The sequence below is a fragment of the Lissotriton helveticus genome, chromosome 5_1, assembly GCF_964261635.1.
Source record: "Lissotriton helveticus chromosome 5_1, aLisHel1.1, whole genome shotgun sequence".
Taxonomy (NCBI): Eukaryota; Metazoa; Chordata; class Amphibia; order Caudata; family Salamandridae; genus Lissotriton; species Lissotriton helveticus.
The window spans coordinates 1,508,708,060-1,508,720,244 of record NC_136065.1 but is presented as its reverse complement, the minus strand read 5'-3'; the positions used below and the strand labels follow the sequence as shown (position 1 = coordinate 1,508,720,244).

Sequence of the window (12,185 nt, the reverse complement as noted above, 5' to 3'; positions counted from 1 at the left end):
AAAGACCTGCCTTGCCTATCAGTCCCTTTCTTGAAAATACTGAATCGGTATTTCTTTATCATTTGAAGTGCCCTGGTTGGTTCAAAGACTGCACAGCTCTCCTCCGAATGAGTCACCACGACAGCCGCAAGATGGCTGTGCTGAAGGCACAGGACGTTTCAATGTTCTACAGTCTATGCAGGCTAGAACCTTTGGCAGATCACCCACTGCCCCAAACAATGAAATTGATGGCCATTACCAAAACAAGCATTGGCAAAGCCAATCAGTCTCGCTTTTGCAAGAGCTGTTGAATTTGCCAATGTCTTTTAGTCATGTTGTCCACCAGCGTGGCTGATGTTCAGTATTGCTATAAATTTGTCGCATAGAGGTGAGTGGCGTGTGGCGTGGCATAGAGTGGAGTGGGGCGCAGAGTAGAGTGGTGTTGAGTGGCGTGGCATAGAGTGGAGTGGTGTAGAGTGGAGTGGGGCGCAGAGTAGAGTGGTGTTGAGTGGCGTGGCATAGAGTGGAGTTGTGTACAGTGTTGTAGAGTGGCATAGAGTACTGCAAAGTGAAGTTCCGAGGATTAGAGTGGCGTGGCATAGAGTGGAGTTGTGTACAGTGTTGTAGAGTGGCATAGAGTACTGCAAAGTGAAGTTCCGAGGATTAGAGTGGCGTGGCATAGAGTGGAGTTGTGTACAGTGTTGTAGCTTGGCATAGAGTACTGCAAAGTGAAGTGCCGAGGATTAGAGTGGCGTGTCATGGAGTGGTGTAGTGTGGTGTAGAATGCTGTAGAGTGGCACAGAGTGGAGGGGCATAGAGTGAAGTAGAGTGTTTTGGAGGGGTGTATAGTGGTGTGGCATGTAGATGAGTAAAGTGGAGTTGAGTGTCAGAGTGGGATGGGGCTGGTGGGGGGGAGAAGAAACAGGATAGGGCGGGTGGGAGCCTTAATCATGATATGCAGCCTTACTTGAAAGTTGTACCCAACTCAAGGCACAGATTTGTCCTGACACGTTTTAGAATGGATATTTTTCACCGGATGGTTAGTTTCCCAGAACCCAATGACTGCCTTCAAACTTATGTATATGTCTCTGTGACAACACAATGATACAGAGCACAATGCATGTCGTACTCTTGTGTAAATTCTATGAAAAGTGGTGGAAACACTATATTTTAAGCATTTTAAAGCTAGTACGTTTCACTCAATGCCATCCGGCGCATCTTTTTCTATAAACATTACCAACCATCGATATCTGTTGTAGATTGTCATGCTTTTTATAGGGTGTTTTTAATGCTAGAAAAACATCTCGATAGACGATATGAGTAACTCTGTATGATACTGGATAAGTGATCAAATTATACATGTCTTTTATTAACCCATTATTATTTTATATGATATATATCATAAAATAGGGATTTTAGCAACATTTCAATTAACCATTTACAATGAATTATAATAAGAGATTTGAATAAGAATGTATGACGGACCCGGACCTGCAGCCGCGGCCGGTGGTGGGAGTACCTGCGGGCGGTGACGTGGGGAGGGGGAGGGGCAGGGTGGGGGGTAGTAATGCATGGATTACGGAGTTTAACAGGTAAGTAAACATATAAATAAATAAAACAAAATTCATTGCGCACACTGCATCGCATTTGGTGCACTTTTTAAATATATCGCAAAATCTACCCAAAGGTCCAGCGCTTTACATTTCATAAGGACACATGCATTGTTTACAGGCATGGGGAGAGTAAGTGATTTTCCCAGGATCGCAGGATGTTCAGCTGATGCCAACAGCTGCGGCCCGTGGAGGGAGTTGCAGTGGGGCAGGCAGGCGGGGCGGGGGGTGCTAAACACCGGAATATGGATGATTACAGGTAAGAAAACAATTAAATTAATAAAACGAATTTCGTTCCGTGCCCTGCATCGCAAAATGCAATGCAGGGCGTGCTCCGAAATTCGTTTGATTAATATAATTGTTTACTTACCTGTAATCATCCATATTCCGGTGTTTATCACCCCCCACCCTGCCCCTGCCCGCCCCGCCTGCCTGCCCCACCGGAACTCCCTCCACGGGCCGCGGCTGGATGCCAAGACACAAACCTGGTTCCCCAGGGGTAGAGGGAGGGAGGCAGACAGAAGCCACATGTAAGCTCGGCTCATTATGGTTCTGGAGGTTCCAATAGGACCTCAAACTGAGCCAGAGCTAGGCTTTCAGTGCTTTGCCCACCTCTAGTTTTACATAGCGCACACTCGAATGGAGCGCTATACATGAGAACCAGTTACACTGCACAAGGTCACATTCATATTTTAGGAACACAGCAGATTAAGTGATGTGCCCACAATCCAAGGATGTGAGCTGAAGACGAGACTCGAACCTAGTTCCCCAGCTCCATATTAGGCAGCTCTGGCGGTAACGCCACACCCTCCCTCTACAGCTTCGTTTTTCAGGGTTCTACCGAGAATAGGAAAGAGGCGCGCGTTTGCAGGAGTATATATATTTATATATAAAAAAAGAAATACCGGCCGTGAATCCGCCTGGGGACACGGCACAGCTTATCCTTTGCCCAGCAAATTTCATCTGAAACAACAGAGCATGTAATTAAATCGGAGGGACCTGTGTTGGTGTTTCGAAGAGATTAGCATGAATTTCCTGCCTTTTTATTCCCCTTTTCACCCGGGGCTGGGACTGATCTTTCACATAGTGCTCTTTATTTACAATTCAAAATTTCGAGATATTGCAGTGCCTTTGAGGCCTGACTTGTCAGGCGTCAGACTCCCATTTTTACTGAGCCCCAGTCAAGCCCCCATCGCGCGCGCACGCACGCACGCACGCACACGCACACACTCACTCAATAGCTTCATATTTACATTTCAAACACCTTTCAGTTAAAAGTCCTTGGTCGAGGTGAACGATTACAATAACATTTTAAAGCATCATAGGGAATATTAGCACAGAAGACATGCTGCTTTTCAAAATAAACCCTGTCTGTTTAATATAAAATGAGTGTATTAACAGTCAGCGTGTGAGAAGAAGGAACAGGCATACTTTCTGTAAAAATCAGCAGACTTCCCAAAATCACAATAGTTGAAAAATATTTCTGTCCCACTCAGAAGGCGGAAGGGGGGGGGGATTGGTAGATGAAGAGTGAGAAAAAAGCAAGACTGTCAGAGAAAGAGAGCGAGGGGTGGAGGTGAGAAAGAGGAAGAGTGAAACCAAGGGAGAGAAAGTTTAAGATAGAGCGAAAGAAAGAGATGGACAGAGAGAGATAAAAAGGAAAGAGAGCGAGATAAAGAAATGGATTAATAAAAAGATAAAACTCGAGAATGAGAAAGAGCGATAAAGAGAGACACAAAGAGATAGATACCAAAAGGTGGAAATAGGCTGAATGTTAGGTGGGTTATAATAAAATTATCTATAGAATTCTTGAATATTTTTTAATGGCAACAATAATAATTTTCTATATATGATTTTTTTATACTACATAATACTTTTTTGTCTTTTTTCATATTTGCCCATGCGTAAATTATTTACTTGCAGAGGATGCCAGTAACACTAACTATTAAATATAGATAATAGATAAAAATGAATGGTATGGAGTCAAAGCTCCTTAGATTCAGCGAAAGAAAGAATGGGCTTTGCTCCATGAGCCTCTGCGTTCTTTTATAAATAAATATATGAAATGCAGTACAAAAATAACTATTTCCTTCCATTTTATGCCTCACTGCCACTTATTTCCAAGCGGATGCCCCTGGTTGGTCTAGTGTTTAAGTGGCAAAACCAATAAGTGTTTATGGATGTGGCCCTGGGGCCGCAGTCTCCCGCCTCGCTACCACTCTGGGCGGTGCGCACATCCTGGCGCTCAGCGGAATCTGCCAAATTGGCTCTCCAGTGCCCACGGTTGAACACAGCGCGGGGTTTTTGCAGTCCTTTATCTTCCATTTGAATATTTTCTCTCCTTTCTTGATTTGCAAGAAACCTGCCTAAGGCTGGCGAGGGAACTGTGCAATTCAAGGTTTGAGGTCAGAAATGAACATTTTGGTTCGAAAGACGACATTTAAACTGTGCTCCAACCATTGCAATGAAATCGAAATTATAATGAAACAAAGGGCCTGATTTAGAGTTTGGCAGACAGGTACTCCGTCAAAAACGCGACTGATATCCTGACTGATACCCCGTCCACCTTTTACAAATGCTAAGGTATGGGAAACATCTATTACAACGCAGGCATTTCATCGTAGTGCCTAAACAATGCAGTCAGTACCATGACTGCAAAATTACCACGAGTTCCATTACAACACAAGTCCTTACAACGACTTGCTTTATGGAATGAGGTGTTGGCCTGGTGTTGGATTTTAAGACCATTACATTCCCTACTGATACATGATGGAGTTGGAATAGTAATTTAAACTATTCCAAAGTCCAGCGCTTCCCTAAAACAAGCAGTTGCAATGAGTTGCATTGTAATGGAACTTGTTGTAAAAAACACAGTTGTGGTATTGACTGCGTTGTGAAGCCATGCATAGTTTTGGCATGTGAGGTAACAGATGCTATTCCCAAAGTATATAATGAACTTCTAACATGGCGGAGGAGATGTCCATCTAATTTGTGACAGAGCAACCCATATGTTAAACTCTAAATCTGGACCAAAGTATTTTGGGAGCTCTGCAGTTGGGCCTTCATGTACGTCAAGGTCAGCGCCCCCAATGCATGAATAATTTCGTAATCAATCACTTTTGGCAAATGGTTCTTGAAGCAGGTAAAATCACCCTAAATCTTGCCAAAGTAAATACAATAAACTGCAATCTGAGTTAATTGATTTTGTTGCTGATTTGGAAATGTGATTGTTTCTAATAGATGCAGCTGAAGCACAGGTATATGATCGAATATATTTAAAACCCAAATTTGGTGGGTGCCAACATACAAAACACGGAGAGGCTCCATAAAAGCCTGAGGACGACACTTAGGCTGCCCATAAAAGGGTATGTGGAAAAGGCCAAAGCGGCAAAGGTTGGCCAACAGCCATGCAAGCATCTAATACAGGACACTCAGCTGGAGTTTGCAGGGATTTAAAGCAGCATTTTTTTGTGACTTTTATAGCTACCACTGAATAATTGCTGGACCCCGCCTAAGTAAGTTTAACGATTTAAAACTCAAAACAATACGCAAAAATACAGAAACAAGTATAGATCAAACAATTACAACAATTATTTCATTACATTTACAAACATAAACTATATAGAAACCAAAATGTTTGTTTTATTGATTAAGTTAGAGCTTTTCCAAAAGTCTTATTTCTAGAAGATGAAGCAACATGCTAGCATACGACTTTGCCTCTTTTCCTCTAAATACATGCCTTCTTTTTGTTGCCACATATCAGAGCTTCAATTGAGGCCACCAATAATAATTCATATTATATTCCACTTGCCATGCCTATGCTGCTTCGATAAATCAAGATTAGGTTACCAACTTAATTTTCAGCCTCCAATTTCCAATACCTTCACAGTACATTTAAAAAAATGCTTTGTAATGTATATGTATTTTATTGATCTGCTAATATTATTTAGATTTCTGGATAGTCATTGAGAACCTGAGTACATTTTGAGGACCCCTGGGGGTTTCACAGACCACGGCTTTAGAATCGCTGATGCACGGGGTGGCCTAAAGAACACCACGTCTTAACAAAAGAAACAGCCTACCCTCATTCTCAGAATCCAGCTTCCAATCAAATTGTTCATTGACTGTATCTTTACGTTTGACCCTGTCCAGCTTAGTGCTGTCTTTTGGCTAGGTTCGTCCTGTACAAATACCATGCCCATATGTACTATTATGTCTAAGTGCTAGATAAACAAGTGATTAGTGAGAAACTCTACAGAAGATGATAAGTTCCCGGAATGCCGGAAATTGAAGAGGTACAAATGAAGTTGGCCTGTCAGCGAGGCAGCAATTGCGGGTACGGTACTAGAATATTGTGGATTTAATATATGTACCTTGATGATTTATATCATTCATCATGATATGTAGAGGTAGCGTTAATAATAGTGAATCTATACACACTTACATATACTTACCTTGATGATATTTAGGGTGAGATCAACACCCAATATTTCCTGATATACCACGTGGTTGTGACTTAAATGAGATTTCCAAAGACTTGTGGGTTGGAATTGCTTGTTGCAAGAGGCCCAGAGAAATCTATGTAGCCATAAGGTTAGCAGTAAGACTTTGAATTCCCATGTGCAGGTCCCAAATCCAGTATCATCCCCTACACCCCCTTAAATGAAAGGTAAAGATTTGTTCCAGCTAGAGACAGGCTCTTAAGTGATCATGTCTGGAGAGCATAACTCAAAATTTTCATTCTGCTTAAAACCTGCCCAAGGGCAGCTGGAACTGCAAGGTTTCCTTCCCAGACAAACGTATACATCAGTTAAGTCAAAATGTCCTGAGGAAGCCAAAGCGCTAGACAAGACTTCCTTCTCCGTAATTAACTTCTGGGGAATTTGTCCCACACAATTTTCCCTGACATAGTGAGGACTATCCTCTAACTCATCTTCTTCAGACCTAAATAGATGCGTTGGACATAGAGCTCTTGCTTCTGTCCTGTTGGGGGTGGAGGGTTGGGAGGACGAGGGGGAGAGATAAATAATGAAACAGCGTGCAGACAGGCATGCCGGCAGACTGTGATCTGGGCCCACATTTATCAAACTGAATTGCATTCGCAAACGGTGCGAATCGCAAAATTCGTCCGTTTGCGAATGCAATTCATTGTTTTGGGATGCATTAACCTTTTTGGCTTTTTCGTAATTTAAGAAATCGCAATTTATTTGCGATTTCTTAAATTGCCATTGCATTTAAGAAATCGCAATTTTGCGATTTCTTAAATGCAATGCATTATCTTTAAAAATTTGCGAATTCGCACATTAGAAGTGTTAAATTAACATGAAGTCAACCTTCATGGTAATTTTAGAAAAGTTTCAAAAATGCACAAAAGTGCATTTTTAACACTTTCATTTTACACTCACACATGCCCTTGGGCATGATGTGTGAAAAATGGACTGTATGTTACATTTCAGGGGTGCAGGGGGGGGTCCTTTGGACCCCCCCCCCCCTGCACCCTAGAAATTGCATTCTCATTTTGCGATTCCTGAATTGCGAATCGCAAAATGAGAATGCCTTCCCATTGAATCCTATGGGCCTCTAGGCCCATAGGAATCAATGTAAAGGAAATCCTTATTTGCGATTCGCAAAATTTGGAATCGCAAATAAGGAAAAATAAGAAATCGCAAAAAAAACGCGAATTTTTAATGCATAGGCATTTGCGATTTCTAAATTGCGATTCCTTCATTTTCGCAATTTAGGAATCGCAAATACCAACAATGATGCATGTGGCCGCTGGTCTCTTAGCCATGAACCTCACAGGGACCCCTGCTTCTTGTGCAGGAGGTATGGAGTAACACGAATTAATGCCTTTGCAGATGACAGCACAGGTCCCACACATGTGGCTCCACGTTCTGCTGCATCCATTTATTCCTTCCCTATACTTAACCTGCACTCAGTCTTTCATTGAAACACTCACACACTATGTCCTTGTGCCCATCTGTCTCCTCCTACAGGTCTCATATTCTGCCTCTGATTGCGCCAGATTTTTTTTTGTTTGTTTTACTATTGCATACAGCGTGGACCTGCTTTCTCACTTCCTCTCGCTCTGGCCCATCTTTTATGTGCTATTCGTTATTTAGGTACTAAGGGGTTTTTCAAAATGCCCCATATATCATTTTGCAAATGTTCCCTATTTCCAGTGATCCCAGTATTCCTTTTGCTGTAACCTTTCTCTGTATTTTGCACAGACTGACTTAACGCTAGGGGTAAAGGTTCATTTTCCTGCTCCTTTTTGGGTAGACTTTTCCTGTCCCACCTCCATCTTCATCTAGTCCTGGCACCCTCTTCCTCTCGCTGATTGATGAACATTGCCTCTGCACTTGAGCTAAAGGTACACTAACACTGGAGAGGTGAACACCTACTTTCTCACTCACTAAGGACCACGTTCAAACAGCATCCTTCCCCTGGCATCCGGCAGCTCGATCGTTATGTATGCTTTAATCATTCAATGATTTTGGGTGAAGCCTGCTCTCACACAAGAGCTGGAAATGCCTGTTCCCCAAGCTAGGAATCATTACCATGCCCCCAAAGGCCTAGATCCCCCTCTCACCTTCGTAGCAGCAGCTTCGGATGGTTCTTGTTCTCCAAGTTCTTCTCAATGAGGTCGGAGAGGAGCTGCTTCAGGACATCTGTGGCATACTCCAACTTTCCCTGCAGGGCGGTCATGATGAGGGAGGCCACGTTACCGCGATCCCGCATGGAGAAGCCACGCTGCATCTCCAATGTGCGGATGAAGGTGAGCAGGAACACCTTGTTGTTTATCAGCTGGGCGAAAAGCTTCAGCGCCTTTTCCACATTTTGCTGCCCGTTTCCTTGGACCTGCAGAGGGTGGGTAATGAGAGACACCAGTGATGAAACAGGACTGTCCAATGGGGTCAAAAATAACTTGTTCCCTATTGTGCCTCTGATTTACTGGAGCTGGTGAGAACAGGAGTAGACTGGTTATACTAGGGGGACATGGTCATACCATGGGTGGCCTTGGTCTAAATGGAAATTAGGAAATTTCTCAACAGGTTTGTAACTTTCAAAAGTTTGTAAGGCTGGGAAAGGGCAAGTAATATGTCAGGCACTAACAACAGATGGCCTTTACCAAGTTAATTCCTCAACAAGCTCCGAACAATACATAATGTCATTTGTGGCGGTCATTGTCAAGGCACCCACATTTGTAATGTTCTCCTGACATCATCTAGCAAACAAGGAAGATGTAAGATGGGAAGTGTTAGATAGACCTAATAAAACAGATAATTATTAAAGGGAAGGTAGCCAAATCAATACAAGGAAACAACAAAGTACCCACTGACTGTGTCTATGAAGCAGGAGACTTTAAAAATAGCTCAAACATCAATAAACTGAGACTTTTTAGAACTTTGGACTCTGGTCCTGGTTTTGTTTATTTTCTGTAGAATCATTTGTCCCCATTCAGACTGGTGTGTCAAAGACAAGACAACAACTGGTCAGAAATCTGGAGTATGGGAGATCTGAAGATTTGTCTTGGTCTTCCACATATTTTCTACCCTGTGATGACACTTATGGACCAGGCACACAGGAAGAGAATTCAGGGCTGTGGGGAAAGATGGCGAAGTCTTCAACCAGAGTAGACATTCTGAGTGTCATACTCATGAATGATTCATGTGAGGCTTTAGCAAGTCCACGACCACTCCCCATGGCATGGGGTTCATGCTGCCAGCTCGTACCGAACAGGAATGCTATATTAAGGAGGGCCCGGCAGCTTGACCACGGAAGACAGACCACTGAATTCCAACATGCTGGAGAAACGTGTTGCTCACAAATACTTAGATGCTCTGGGTGACATCAGGAGAGGCCCATGTGTGAACATGATTTCTCTAAAAAAAACACAAGCACTAAAGTGCTGAGATAAATGTAGAATACAATGACGAGGAACACCTCATTACCTCCAGCTCCCGCAGGACTGGATGATCCTCGATACCGGGGAACAGCACCCTCATGGCGTACGTCCGGTAGTCCAGAAACGGGATTCCTGACCTGTCTAGGTCACTGGTGAGCTCGTTGATGTCCGTCTGCAGCTCTGCAAAAGCTGAAAGAAGCAAAAATATACATGAAGATATATAAATGAGACATTGAATGGTAACAAACCTATCGTTGTGGATCGGTGAGGCTGCCCCAGCCCAGTCTAAAAGAGAAGCCCTGAAACTAGAGCATGCCAACTTGGCAAAAGGGTCCCAATGACCTACATATGTTTTCCAGAAGGTAGGACCGTAAAAGGGGCAAACGGATCAGGAGCAGCCATTGGGAAAAGGTACTATGTCTGAAATCTGAAGACGTGAGGAGAGTTCTGGATCAGAACAAACACTCTGTGTTAGTGGGGAGAAGTCACAACGTACACGACACTGAGCTAATCAGCTTAAATATCAGCTCTTACCAACCAGCACAACAAGAGCATTAGAACACTATAACAAGTTTAAAGTACCAGATACAAATGTTGCTACTATAATCCAAACAAAATGTTGGCCATGGAGATAGCTTTGCCTTGAGTTCCCTGCACAGCTGAAGTGGCTTGAGTGATTACCAAAGCCTTTGCACACTTACCTGCTGACGCCGCTACAAGCCAGGAGCATTTCTTTGGGGCTGCGGGGGCACACGGAGTCAAGCCGCCACCGCCGAGAGTCACCAGCTAACAGCCTACACGCGCCGCCGCTCCGGGACTTCAATTCCCGGCAGCCTACGCGGCGGCGCGCTTTCCAGCGACGCGAGGGCGCCAGGAGGCGCACAAAAGCGCCGCTGACACCGGCGGAGTGGGGGAGCCTTTGCACACTTACCTGCTGACGCCGCTACAAGCCAGGAGCATTTCTTTGGGGCTGCGGGGGCACACGGAGTCAAGCCGCCACCGCCGAGAGTCACCAGCTAACAGCCTACACGCGCCGCCGCTCCGGGACTTCAATTCCCGGCAGCCTACGTGGCGGCGCGCTTTCCAGCGACGCGAGGGCGCCAGGAGGCGCACAAAAGCGCCGCTGACACCGGCGGAGTGGGGGAGCCTTTGCACACTTACCTGCTGACGCCGCTACAAGCCAGGAGCATTTCTTTGGGGCTGCGGGGGCACACGGAGTCAAGCCGCCACCGCCGAGAGTCACCAGCTAACAGCCTACACGCGCCGCCGCTCCGGGACTTCAATTCCCGGCAGCCTACGCGGCGGCGCGCTTTCCAGCGACGCGAGGGCGCCAGGAGGCGCACAAAAGCGCAGCTGACACCGGCGGAGTGGGGGAGCCTTTGCACACTTACCTGCTGACGCCGCTACAAGCCAGGAGCATTTCTTTGGGGCTGCGGGGGCACACGGAGTCAAGCCGCCACCGCCGAGAGTCACCAGCTAACAGCCTACACGCGCCGCCGCTCCGGGACTTCAATTCCCGGCAGCCTACGCGGCGGCGCGCTTTCCAGCGACGCGAGGGCGCCAGGAGGCGCACAAAAGCGCCGCTGACACCCGCTTCGCGGGACGCGAGCGGGACGCCCGGACGAAGCCCGGACAAAGGGCGGGCCGTCTGAGGCCGTCCGAGGTTGGCCAGGGTTGGGTTGGGCCTGGTCCCTTAGTTTGTTGTCCGTATTTCGACGTTTTTGTGCACATTATCATCTCGACACATTCCATCGTAAGTCTTTACCTTTGGCTGTGTGTAAAGAGTATCATGCCTCCTAAAAAGTTACTCACTCCTAGCAATTCTATTGAGAACTACTTGGTACAAGTTGTAGAAAAAATTAACATTGGCAGGAGAGCTTCTTTGGGAATAGACTCATCTACCCAATCTCCCTTAATTGATATTGAGTCAGATGATCCTTTTGGTCACCAGATTAATAACAGCACAAATTGTGCAATACCTGACTCACTTCCGGATAATACATTCATACAGCCTAGTGGTATTGTTGCTGGACCTGAAGACCTTAGCGTAAACGAAGTATTGACAGAGATAACTACTAGTCATGATCTCTCCATCTCTCCTCCATCACCCGTTCTGGGGAAACGGGAGTGTTTAAGGTCAGCCAAGAACAGAGTTGTAAACCTCCCGAGGAAACAATCAGAGGATGAGGAGTTCAATTTCGCTAATGAGGCTTATGTCACATTTTCAAATGCCCAATTTAATAAACTACTGGCTATGATGGATACTAAAATCAAAGGTGTGGTTAAACCCCTGGTCAGCAAAATAGATAAGCTAACCTCTGAGGTTAATCGTCTGGAAGGGCTATTGGAAAAAACTTTGGGTGACTTAGGTAAACTCCCGGAAGATGTCTCCGCCAAGATAGAGGAATCTCTAAGTAAACTAGTACCTGCAGCTAACAGTGGACTTACCCCTACCCCTGCACCAAACCCCCAAATGGCAACTAATAATATTTTTCCTGGTGTCTCTCTTATTGCCCCAACCCCTGCTTCTGCTGTTGAAGACCCATCTACATTTACTGAAAAAGGGACTTTCGAGCTTGTGGTTGAAGCTTCCCCATTGGTACTTGTTCTTGCTAACGTTCCTCCCTTGGTTCAAGGTGAGTCTGAAACTACATCTTCTTTAATAAATAAATCTCTATCATGGTTGA

The 12,185-nt window shown here is 45.0% G+C and overlaps 1 protein-coding gene across 1 annotated transcript in view; it reads right to left on the bottom strand.

The window, feature by feature from the left end:
- PLXNA2 (plexin A2) overlaps window positions 1-12,185 on the bottom strand; it is a 561,219-nt gene that overhangs the window by 60,646 nt on the left and 488,388 nt on the right. Inside the window, exons 21-22 of the mRNA XM_078644504.1 lie at window positions 9,545-9,687; window positions 8,182-8,450 (exon numbers count right to left, since the gene is read on the bottom strand). Of these exons, the coding sequence (XP_078500630.1) occupies window positions 8,182-8,450; window positions 9,545-9,687 (412 nt within the window). The remainder of the gene's footprint in view (window positions 1-8,181; window positions 8,451-9,544; window positions 9,688-12,185) is intronic.